Source organism: Dreissena polymorpha, chromosome 2 (assembly GCF_020536995.1).
Source record: "Dreissena polymorpha isolate Duluth1 chromosome 2, UMN_Dpol_1.0, whole genome shotgun sequence".
NCBI classification, from domain to species: domain Eukaryota; kingdom Metazoa; phylum Mollusca; class Bivalvia; order Myida; family Dreissenidae; genus Dreissena; species Dreissena polymorpha.
Window position 1 is genome coordinate 127,069,386 of NC_068356.1, and position 13,040 is coordinate 127,082,425.

At 38.1% G+C, this 13,040-nt stretch overlaps 1 protein-coding gene across 17 annotated transcripts in view; it reads right to left on the reverse strand.

Moving 5' to 3' along the window:
- Nucleotides 1-2,415: 2,415 nt before the first annotated feature.
- LOC127868937 (esterase LipI-like) overlaps nucleotides 2,416-13,040 on the reverse strand; it is a 187,757-nt gene continuing 177,132 nt past the window's right edge. For 3 of the 17 annotated variants that reach the window (XM_052411132.1, XM_052411129.1, XM_052411130.1), the window contains exons 4-7: nucleotides 4,725-4,816; nucleotides 4,367-4,503; nucleotides 3,658-3,744; nucleotides 2,426-2,709 (exon numbers count right to left, since the gene is read on the reverse strand). In XM_052411132.1, the coding sequence (XP_052267092.1) occupies nucleotides 2,519-2,709; nucleotides 3,658-3,744; nucleotides 4,367-4,503; nucleotides 4,725-4,816 (507 nt within the window). In that variant the 3' untranslated portion in view covers nucleotides 2,426-2,518. Of the gene's footprint in view, nucleotides 2,710-3,657; nucleotides 3,745-4,366; nucleotides 4,504-4,724; nucleotides 4,817-5,220; nucleotides 5,444-13,040 lie in introns of all 17 variants that reach the window. The other 14 variants (XM_052411145.1, XM_052411131.1, XM_052411144.1 and 11 more) reach the window with 12 other exon arrangements.

The following is a 13,040-nucleotide window of genomic DNA, read 5'->3' on the forward strand; positions in this document are numbered from 1 at the left end:
TTACTTGACGGAAAAGAATGTCTTCTTGTTACGTCTTAACGACTAACGTTGCAAATCACAAACAAAGAATGTATAACTTTGCCGTAATCAAAGTTTAAAGCCTCTATATTTACGGTGTGCAGGTCGAACAGCGTGCAGGAATCACGAGCGATTTTTAGAATAGCAATTATATGCAACATGTATAAACGGTCTACTGTATTAGGTGATAATGTTTTAATGGATATAACCCGATTAAGAACAGACCAAACCGTTAAACGAGTCCGCTATTTTGAATTTCATTCGTAATGTATACTATGGCAGGAGCACATTTAACCTGGCCAGAAACTAATGCATTTTCGCACTTCATCTTTACAATAAATATATTTACAAAGCGTTCAGAAGAGGGTCATAAATCAGAGCTATATCTCTTAAAGCCCTTTACAGTAGCTCATTACCTCTGTATATGCCATTAGTAACCATTGACTGTCAATAAAGCCTATACCGACCAGGTCGCAACCATTTGAAGCATTTCATTTTGGTGCATTCTTCATCCATAATAAATATAAAACACAGAACTTTAGCATGACATCTAAAAAAGAAATAGACGTTCGCCCAGTGATGAATGCTAGAAATATTGCTATAATACAGGCTCAAATAAAGAATGGGATGCGCACGAATAATGGACATCCGAGTGTTTTGAACGGGAGAGTCCAGCCCACGTGCACAGACAGCGCGAGCACGTGCAGTGAAGTGGATTTGGAGTATGAGTTTCAGTATGCTGTGAATGACACAGATAGAAGTAATAGCTATATTTACACCTTTGATACATTTCCAGCAAGATGTTCAACTGTCGAGGGAAATTATACTCGAGATATTGATAGAGCGGATTCAACTGAAGATGTTGGTGATGGACAATTACAAATATCTAGAACTAAACCACAGTTAGCAAAAGCCGCATTAAGCCGTGATAAGAGATTGAATAGTGGCCATGAAAGAGATCGAGCATGTTCTGCTGACACAACATGTGAGGTCAAATATGCTGAGGTCAAACGTGAGCCTGGAGGTACTGAAAATAGTTGTCAACGTGTGACAACTACGGAGCATCAAAGCGCCAAACATGGTCGGCTGCAAGTTCAGCGGAAAATTGGTGTAATCAAAAAGCCGGTGTTCGAGGATAACTTGACGGAGACCGATTGTAGACTTCGCAAGGAAAGCGCTTACAGTGGTAGATCATGTAAAGGTGACGACCCTGGTGAACAGTCGGGTAGCAGATATAGCAGAAGAGTCTCGCGCGCGAACCGGAAGTCAGAAACCTATGACCCAGCGTTGGAAAAAGCAACGACCTTTATTCACGGAGGAGGCAAGAACTTCAGTAGGACGAACACCTCCTTGACACCGATTAAGTATGGGATGAGATACCTGCAGATGAGCTACACAAAGACCAACCTTGAATCAAACCAGAGTCTGATCTTTCTGGATTTACTGAAAACTTCACACTTGAAAACGCATCTTAGGGACTCGCAGATCAAGTCCATCGAGCGTCGTTTGGAGGTGAAGCGAAAGAACCCGCTGTATTCGACGTCGTATTACGACAACAAGAACATTACTGATCCATATCGACACAATGCTAAGAAGACGGCGCGGTCCGCCGCTCAGAAAAAGCTTGAACGGAAGGAGAAGATCAAGGCGATCTCGGACGAGATCCAAACCGGATATGTACCCACGCAGCTCACGATGAAGATAGCGGATCGGAAGGAGGTGGTAGCTATTGGGAAGAACTGCAGATATTTGCGGAGTAAAATACCAGACGACATAGAAGAAGCAGAATGAAAATCTTTAGTGTTTGAGATGCTTGTTATATATACATATTTTACAATAAATATCTATTCAACGCTTTTCATTTATTATTTGTTCAAGAAAAGTGATAAACGTTAAAAACACATAACACAATGGCGAATATACGTTTTTTCGAAATTTCTAGCATCTTCTCGAGTTTGCGTGGATTTGCATATCGCGGTAAGCTCTACCTCATATATAGAAACAACCATAGTTGCATTCGATCTTCTGTCTTAAATATGCATACACAAGATCAATGATGCAAAGACACAAACAATTGCAGTTACTTACTCTCGGAACAAACAAGGCAAGATCCGTACTTATCACTGATTTCAAATGGGCATCTTCAATGCGTATGTTTGTCAAGTATTGAAATAACAGTATGTGTTGCCAGAATGTGTAATTAATGAATAACTAGCGATTGAAATGCCATAACAAAATTAAATTTCTCTCCGAATCTAATAATTATTTTCATCAAAATATATTCTGGGCACCTTAAGTCTGATGGCTGGCTTCTTCAGCCAGAGGTCTTGGGTTCAAGCATTGAAAGCACCTTTTCCGGCGTTCTTTGACTTAGGCGATGCAGGCTTGAGTTGGAAACGTAGTATACTTATATTTCTTAAATCTTAATAAAACATTTCACAATCTAAGTTAATCAAGTCGCGTGATTATTTCTATGCAATAAATTGTATGTAACTTTTGTTCAAATACATGTGTACATGTAAGGATGAAAAAATGAGTCAGTATCAAATATCAGGAAGATGTTTTTACAAATATACAAATGAGAGTGAGTTAAAGCAACACAAAAATCGTCCCACCCGGTCCACAAGGATTGTTTTCGGATGAATGCCGCTACACGCTCGTATGAACGCTGACAGTTCTCTTTGAAGGCTCCTGCACAAAATAATGATTATTGTTGAACATCACGTTACAACTTTCACATAATTTATTTAAATCTGACAGAAACAATGTATGCCAAAAATCACTAACGCAAGAAGATCAATGAGATGTGAAAACATTGCACAAAAGCTTTTTAACAACAAAAAGAAATCAACACCCCTTAAGATTAACCCATTCATGCCTAGCGTCCTGAAAAAAAAGGACATTGCAAACAGCGTAGACCCAGGTGAGACGCCGCATAATGCGGCGTCTCATCTGGGTCTGCGCTGTTTGCTTAAAGGAATTTCTGTAAGACATATTCTAAATATAGAAAAAAGTATACCAGACACCCCTAATTTTGGAAATAAATTGATCCAATATAGAAGGATGGGAGAGTCCACTAGGCATAAATGGGTTAAGAGTATGAAGATTGATAAATTTTAGAGGAAAATTTGACAGATGAAGTGAGACAAAATTGCTTTAGAGACCGATTTTACATAAACCAAGGACTCAATCTGCTTCGGTGGTTTGGTCAATATTCAATAGCATGTACATAACTCCAAGAATGTCGTTTGTTTCCACTATAAACATCGCCAAACAATAAGGTACGTAGCTCGGCTAAACGTTGTTGCAACCTTTAGTACGATTCCATCTTTAAAAAGAATAAGCAATGTCATGCTTTCCTATTGAAAATACCTTTTTAACATTTCTTCAGATAATTTACTTAATTTGAATTCAATTTAGCGCATATGAGTGAATACTGTAAAACGTATAAGTAAATGTGTGTGAATATAATATATAAATGATCGAACATTCAAAATCGGAACAACAACCCAGCAAGAACTTCTAAATCGGACTATTTGGAAGTATAATTAGCAAAATGCAGTTAAAAAAAAGTGGGGTTGAATAAGATGCATTGCATTAACAATAACGATGCCCCAATGCTGTCAGGAATTCACTCACCTGGTAAAGTCCAGAAGGTGTGTGGTACCCCTTTAATCAGCTCCATCTCGACGTCAACACCAGCGGCTGTCAATATCTTCACGTAATCTGTGTCAATAAGCAAAATATAAATAATGCAAATATTACCGTGTTCGTTCGAACAATTTTTTATCTACAAAACAATATAATTTGCGCTGCGCACGTTACGCATCGGCTTTCAAAAGAGTAAGTTGCATTAGGGGGGGGGGGGGGGGGGGGGGAAGGGTAATAAATGTGTATGCGTCCATTTTTATCTTACATCTAAAGTTTAAACTTTAAGAAAATGCAGCTCTGACGGTTAGTTAATGTTCAAAAAGCAACCAGATTGTTTAACATTATGGATGTAAAGCAATGTGCCTATTATAGTATAGTACGGGTCAGTCAATTTATTTGAGCCACGCTCTTGGAAAATGGAGCTTAAAGCATTTACTTAAAGTGTACTTCCAGATAAGCCTGTGCAGTCCATACAGGCTAATCAGGGGCGACAATTTCCGCCTTAACAGTATTTTCGCGAAAAAAGATACTTCCTTTAAACGGCAAATACCATACCGGCGGAAAGTGTTGTACCTGATTAGCCTGTGCGGACGACCAGATTAGCCTGTGCGGACGACCAGGCTTATCACGAACGACACTTTACGCACATGCATTCAGCCCTGTTTTCTCAGAGCGAGGTTTATTTGTATAAGTGTACCAAGCGCTCCGTCCCTGAGGGGATCCAGTTCCGCTACAAGCACCAGGGTCGGGGGCATGACGCTGTGGTCCGGCTGCAAAACAACAGAGGCCCGGGGGTTTCGGTAGTCGTCTTCAGTAAGCGTAAGTCTGGAAAACCTAGAACACAATTAATTTGTTTAAAAATATATTGTTTTTTTCTTGAATATAATTTAGACATCCATAAACCATTTTATATGTTTGCATGCCAAACGTTATCGAGTCATCATTCGTGATAATAATCTTCTGTGGTCTATAGTTTACAAGATTGTACTAGTATTACTTAGGAAAAAAAGAAAACCATATATAAAAAGAAAATAAATACACAATTATGCTCGTACCAATCCATGCGAACTTTAGGCAGAAGAGGCCCGTTTTTAAATTCATCGCAAGATGGGTAGTCTTGGTACGATACTTTAGGGTAGATAAGTACCTGGAAACGAGCGGACAATTAATATTATCATTCACGTCGGTGGACTGTCAATTTTAGAAATCACGGTGTTTAGAAATAAACGTTAATGTGGTCATATATTCATTAATTAATTTAATTAAATAACATAAATATACGTGTAATCAATGAATTAGTGCGAACGAAAACACGGTGCAATATACGCTCCTGTTGTATTTTATCACATTATCTTGTTCATCATGTTTGCATGGCTATATGTATTGGCTGTTTTACGGTGGGAATAAAACTGTATGTCCGTCTGCTCGTCTGTCTGTCGTGAGCTCAAAATAAATTTGTACAATTGGGAAAGCTATTGCATGTTTCAATACAAACCTACTAAGACAAAATAAAATTTCCTTTAAAATCGAACAATAAAGTTTACGTCTAACTGCAAAATCAACGACTACTGGAAGATCGTAGCACATGACAGCAGCTAGCCTTCCGCCGTTACTATCGCCGGAAACGCCGATTTTACTGGAAGAAGCGCCACCTAGCGATGCTTTATTTGCAGCCACCCACGCCACTACGCTCTTTGCATCTTCATTACTGGCCGGAAATTTGTGCTCCGGAGACCTTCGGTATTCCACGTCAACAAGTATACATGGAACCATTCTGGAATATACGAACATATATTCGGTGTCTGTTGGTAACGCGTTTGGGTTTTTCGCATATACATGTATATTCATGGCGGTCATATGTTAGGAAAAAATAAGATAATGCAACTAGCGTTCGTTAAATACAAACATGCATGTATTAGGAAAAAAGAAGATAAAACAACCATCGGCTGTATGTTAAATATGTAGATAAATAATGAAACAATAAAACAATACAAAAAGCGATGGTTATATACCAAGGAGCCGCGCTCTGTGAAAATGGGGTTAAATGCATGTGCGTTAAGTGTCGTCCCACATAACAGGCTAATCAGGGACGACACTTTCCGCCTAAACTGGATTTTTTAGCAAGGAAGAGACTTTCTTGAAACGAAGAATATCATAAAAGCGCAAAGTGTCGTCCCTGTGTGGACTGCAGGCTAATCAGGGACGACACTTTACGCACATGCACGAAACCCCCTTTTCACAGAGGACCGCTCATATGTACATGTATTACTGCATACAGCCGAAACCCTCATTGCAACAACCTCGTGAGACGCATTCATACACACAAACACACAATAACAACGACAAACAGACACGGGACATAAATTAAACAGTACTTCAATATCAATAAAAGCGTCAACGGTTTCTATCCACATTTTCGAGGCGTTCTAGTACGAGAACTGATTTATATAAAATATATTAAAATACAACTTAGTGAATGAAACAAATTGAAGAGCAAGATACGTTGCCAGTCGGATTGCCATGGTTGCTTGTTTTTTACGGTCTTTCGTCACGTTCCCACCTCCATGAAAGTAAACCAAGATTGTAGGAGGCGCCCCTTGCTGTCGACACACTTCCGGTGTATATACTGTCACTGGAATGCCATCTGAAAATTGTGATACCGGTATTAAACATTTTCCACTCAGTGAAAATTGCTATGTGCAAACAGCTTAAAACCAGAACAGCCTGCGAGTAACTCGCAAGCTGTTCAGGTTTTATGCTGTTTGCTGTTCATGAGTATCTAAGGGTTGGAAATAAGGCCTTAAAAACTTGAATATAGTAAGAAAGGTATTAAATTAAATGTTAAATATAACTTTATAAGGGAGTACAAATGCGTGAGTATACGTATCTTAGTGGTAAAGGGGTTTGGTGTAATGCTTTGCTCAGCATACAACAAGTACTACATCACAAGTAAATTATCGGCTCACTACATCATGCGGTTATCGAGATTGGAGCGAAGCAATCAATAACTTACGGACGAAAATTTAATACATATAGCAGAATAGAAATAGAAAACAGTATGGTATTTCAGTATTTTTACGGATGCGCAACTTGTTACAAAATAGCAAAATGAATATAACATAGTATCGAAGTTGAAAGAATATTATCAACAGAACTCCATTTACAAAATCGACAATTTAACAAAGAAAAATAATTCAACGCAACACACTTTTCAACAACAAATTTAATGTAAAAACAATGACGTATGTGTGCAAAGCCTACCCGACACATGTTCCGAGGGTACAAATAGTTCCGTCTCCTTCCCATCAAGACTGGCCGTCCCTGCGAACTTCGTAGCCGTGTCCACAGCGGCTTGTCTGGCTGCTTCAACGTCATCGTCGAACGCTTTAAAGTCGCCCGTGTATTTAGCTCGCAAATAATCCACAGTTTCCTTGTGAGGTTTGTAAACGTTAATAAATTCCTCCACGTTAAACGACATCGTAGTTCGATTGTTAAATTGCTTTTATGCGTTGTTTGAAAGTGTTTATTTAAGTTTTGAACACTAACATTGGCTACGTCGTGTGCATACTAGATACTAGATATATTATGTGCTAATTCATAACACAATTTCGCTGTCCTAGATAAGCTATGTACCTTGCAAAGGTATATGCCAGTTGAATGTTATTGTTTACATTCGGGATTTTCCGCGCATGCGCACTTACTTGTTTGCAAAACACTGGTTACAGCATTGTGAACACATCGGTCTTACTGACAATAACGTAGTGACGTCACCATCTATGTATAGAATGACGTAAAACATGCATTAATTATGTCTTTTGTTCAGTCAATAAAACGATTTAAAAAAAAATCCGAATATATATTTTGTACAAATACATGTATATAAATTAATATAATTTCATCTTTATAATTATACGAATTAGCAACAGAGTAAACGTGGTCGGAAGACTAAAAACTGACAATCCCACAAAACAAAACAATAGATTAGCCGTAGTTTTTCTGATATAAGATTTTTATAAATGATATTTCAGATATAATAAAACAAACATAAATTTGATTATATTTATAAGCGGTGTGGATATTGTTATTGTTCGTCAGCGATCGAAAGTGTAAGAGGTGCATTAAAGGGACCGTCAACCGCGATTGACGAAAAAGAAAAGTTCTAAAATACCGTATTTTTTTTACAATTATTAGTTTATATTAATTTAAATATCACGACTGGTATATTACATTACTTGAAAAAATCATATTTTCAGTATATTCGGAAATAAAATTTCGCGATGTGAAATCGAAAATGCATCGCGAAAATAGGTGACATAACGATATGCACACTATAAATAATGCAAGAAGATTGATCATTATCCATATAATATATATACAATTAACTACGCATGCACAATTTGCATTCCTGTGTTTACCACGTGACGGTGATGATCAATCTACTTGCGTTTTTTTATAGTTAACTGGTAGTTACCTGGTACCTAGCTGTGCCAAGTAAAATTTACTACCGAATATACTGAAAATATTAAAACTTAACAACTTTTTTCAAGTAATGTAGTATACTAGTCCTGATATTTTAATCAATATAAACTAATAATTGTAAAAAATACGGTATTTTAAAACTTTTCTTTTTTCGTCAATTGCGGTTGACGGTCCCTTTAAAGGGGCCTTTTCACGTTTTGGTAAATTGACACAATTTAAAAAGTTGTTTCAGATTCGCAAATTTTCGTTTCAGTTATGATATTTGTGAGCTTACAGTAATAATGAACATTTATCATGCTCTGAAATATCCATTATATGCATCTTTTGACGATATAAAAACCTGAAAATTATAAAGCGTTGCAACGCGAAACGATTGAATAATTTGAAGAGTTCTGTTGTTGTCGTTATATTTCGTGATACTTCGAGGATCACTTATATAAAGTATAAAATACATCACTCATTGCATGAGCACGGATGGCCGAGTGGCCTAAGCGGTAGACTTTTACTCCAGGAATCCAGGGGTCAGTGGTTCGAGCCCAGTTGAAGTTTACTTTTGTCTCTTTTTTAATTGTATTGTTTATTCTTTTAATGGAACTTTTACGATCCAATGTTAATCAATATAAAGCATTTAATAGCAAACTTCAATACATGTCAACATCTGTGAAAAGGCCCCTCTAAATTATTAAACAAAGCCCTAAAAAGCGGAATACATAACAATTTTTAAATGTTGTGATAATTTTCTCATTTCTGTTCCATTGAATGAATGTTCGTTTCGTTTTCATTGAATGACAAAATTAATAAAGTTTAGCATACAAAGGAAAAAACCTTCATATTATCAAATCGAACTGCCTTTGCGTGTATATTGAAATCTCTTTACTAGTTATAAGGAGTGATAGAAATCAAGCAGTTTATGATAAATAAATCTATATATTTAATTTATTTTACCCAAGTTTTTTTTACAGTGTTGTTGTTTGTTTGTTTTCATGATGGCGTTTCGTACACTAGAGTAACGTACAATCTTAACACGTAATACACGCATTTTCAATAAGAAGAGTCGTTGTTTTTCTTTTTTTTTAAACCTATCACAAACATCTAAAGAAAAAAAATAATTTTTAATCAAAAGGAAACCACAAGGTGAAAAAAGTATATATTAGCATATATTGTGTTACATGTTTGAATATTATTGCTGCTACATAGTATCACTTTGTTTTATGATCATATACATGTATACATTTTATATTGAATAAAAAAGGATATGCTAAACTATAAATTGAAATAGAACCAACATATTATCAAATAAGACAAATAATATCACCAATGATGTTTATAAATATGTTTTTATAAATGATTGAGTTATTGTAAATATCGTACACTATGTTTAAACGCTACTGTAGCAATTGAAATCAAAGCGCTGTAGGCGCTGAAGGCCTGGAGCTAGATTTAGTGTGACGTAAAATGCATTTACGATGTTTTGTCCGAATTTCTCCCTTTGTCCGAATTTATACGGATTGACCCTAGCGGTTTAGTGCTGAAGCTCAGAGACTGTAAGACAAGACAATAGTTGTGTATATACTACAGTGTACATAGACGGTGGAGGACAACAATATACGGTTGTGGGAACGATAACCTTTTGCTCAACTCTACAGATCTGGTAGAGGTTCGTCTACATAGGCGGTGAAGATATACAACAACAACAACATGGCCGTAAAAAAACTGTTATTGTTTGCGTCAAATAAATCACTTTCAATAGCCTAAAATAGCTTTCTGTTACATAATTAACAGATCAGGAAAACACTCATACTTCCTTTGTAATGTGTATACAAAAGAAAATCCACTTAAGCCCAAGTCTCACTTTTGCCGGTAGATCCCCGGTCCATCCCGGTTTGCTAACGCCGGTCGACCGGCGAGGGCCGGAATGATTCGTAGATTTTTTTAAACGCAATCACAGTATTTCCCGGTGCTGACCCGGTTGAAGCCGGTCAACAGCCCGGCAGTCCCGGTCAACCCGGACTGGCTACGGTTTATCCCGGTGAAGCCCCGGCAGAGCCCCGGTTGTCGCCGGTAGTGCCTAGGTGAAAGCCGGCAGCGTCCCGGCATAGCCCCGGTTGTCGCCGGTATAGCCCCGGTTGAGCCCCGGTAAAAGACGGCAGAGCCCCGTTATATCGTTACACCGCCGGCACTCACCGTGTCTATACCGGCATCAGACCCCGGCATAGCTACGGCAACGCCAGGTTTTACCCCGGTCGTCGCCGGTAATGCCTCGGCGGAGCCCCGATGAATGCCGGTGGCGTTCCGGCAGAGCGCCTGTTTTCTTATAAACCGTAGCTATACCGGGACTCTAACGGCATTCACCGGGGCGTTGCCGTAGCTCTGCCGGGGTCTGTATGGGCCCCGGTGGAGCTACGGTGCCGTCGCGGTTGTTCCAGGTGCCGTCCCGGTGCCGCGCCGGTTGTTGCCGGTCCTTCCCGGTGACTCCCATTTCATCCCTGAGGTATTAAACATTTTAATACTTTTCCGGTGGAGCCCCGGTTTTCCCTGGTTCATCCCGGTAGAGCCCCGGTTCATCCCGGTAGATCCAGGATCACGCAAAGGGGCTCCGCCCGTATCATGGTGTGACTGGGCCTTTACCCTGATAAAGAACGGCCGGTGTACAAATTGTGTACGTTGTCTCACGTAGAACTTTTTGCGCTCGATTTGCGCGCTCGATCTGCGCAGTGAAATATCATATCCGGTAACTTCGTATATTTTCGAGAATGATCATGAATATTTGTTGGTTTTTTTTCATTTTCTTTTTTCTTGAATGTCTCGTTAACGCAAAATAAAATAACAATATCTTAAAATATGTTTATAAATACCAAATGTAATGTCTTCAAAAAATGTATCAGAAAAAAAAATCTTCTTCTTACTGTCGCCGTAGACACTCGTATCTTTTCGGCCTAGAGCGTCAAATAAGGAACTTATTCTCGCATGAATATGCAAACAATAATAAAAACTATGTCGTAGCCAATCCTTAGCAATTTTGCTTCAATATTATTTTTTACACGTTTTATGACACTGTCATGTTATATAGTGATGTTCTGTATTTACAAGGCGGGTTATTGAGATCTGCGAAAACTTCTTTAATTGCGCATGAATTACCGCCAAGTGGTAAATCGGACTTTTGGGAATTCATTCATTCGTGGGTTTTGGCAGCCAGCCAATTCTGACTGTCTCAGAAATGTGTATCATTGCTATGGCCTTAGGACTACGCCCCAGGCCAAAATGTTTTGCTGTTTTTAACTTCGAAAATAAAACGGATTTGTTTATTATGCATCATTTATGACGCTTACATTTATATCTGTGACTCTTGTTTACTTTTTATTCATCCTTGATTGGACCCATGAGGGAATTGATAGCTAAAAAAAGTTCAAGTGCTTACTCAGGCACACAGGTTTACACACATATGCTTGTCGAGTACAGGGCTTCTTAAATAACGAACCTTATTAAATTTCAGCAAGTTTGTGTAATAGATAATGATAAATATTTAACGCAAAATAAACTCTCAAATGCTTTTATTAACATCAAGTAAACTCGAAAACATATACGCACTTGATAATTTTTAACTAAGTAGTGAATTCAATAAATAATGTTACATGCAAGTTATGATTACGATTTCAGACATACGTGAACACTCAAAAACATATTTAAACACACACGTTGTTCATTATTGCTCATTGAACACGTTCATCAAAATAACAAACAACCGCAACATGTAGTAGGGCGATTTAAAATTCATCAAGAACATCATGCGTAGGTTTACTTAATTGATTTTATCAATGTATGGTTCGTTACAATATAACGATACAATCATTTGCGCATTGTACTTCACATAGATACGCATTATACAAGGCAAAAATACAGTGTATTTACAAATGCAATATCGGTATACTTGTAGTAGTCTACAGACGAATGTAACACAAATCTACAGTATTATACTTTCTTGTGCATCTCTTTATAACCTTCAATTATGACGAGATCGGACGAACTAAGCTTAAAGCTCAGCTTTGATGTGGATTCTCCGGCTGGTATATGTTCTGCAACTGTGCAAACGATTGCTGTTCTATCAACCCATATCCTGTCCTCACTCGATGGCCACTGCAAAAGACTTCTCATGTTTTTCATGAATGTAATCTCAACTTCGTTGTCATCTTCATCGACTTGTACAACTTTTCCTATATACACTTTTCTTTCATACATTGCAGTAACAAATGTCCCAATTGAAACATCACGTGTCTGTCTATCTTTGGGGATCTCATTTTCATTTTCAGTCATGCTGGGTCCTTCAAGGATCTCATCATGTTCATTTTCATTGGTGTGATCTACATGAATCTTATTCGGATCTACATGCATGTTCTCTTGATCTTTTTTATCATGAACTACAAGTGACACCTTGATGCACTGAGTTGACGAACAACATTCACCTTTCATGCAGGTGTCACAATAACAGCTTACATATGATGTCATAAATGGTGTTGTTTCCTTTTCCGATCACGGCATGAACTTTCATTGTACCCTTTACTGCCTTAATTTCCTGACGATTAAATTCTTTGGCTTTTGTTTGGCACTCAACTGAAGAAACATATAAGAATTGTACGTTTCTCATTGAACACTTTTGCGACTGCGTCCAACTATAAAAGTCTTCAGCATCTTGAATGGCAACTTTTCCTGCATTGGCAGCTTCATCAGCCATACGCTTTGTTGAGCCGCCCAATTCGTCGCATGGGCCTTTACCGTGGCCGGCTTCAAAGTAATTCCAGACGGCTTTGCATCCAAATATGTTTTCATGATTTGCCACAACTCTGAATATTGTTTTATTCCTGCACATGAGATGTCGGACTGTCAGTGTAATAGTG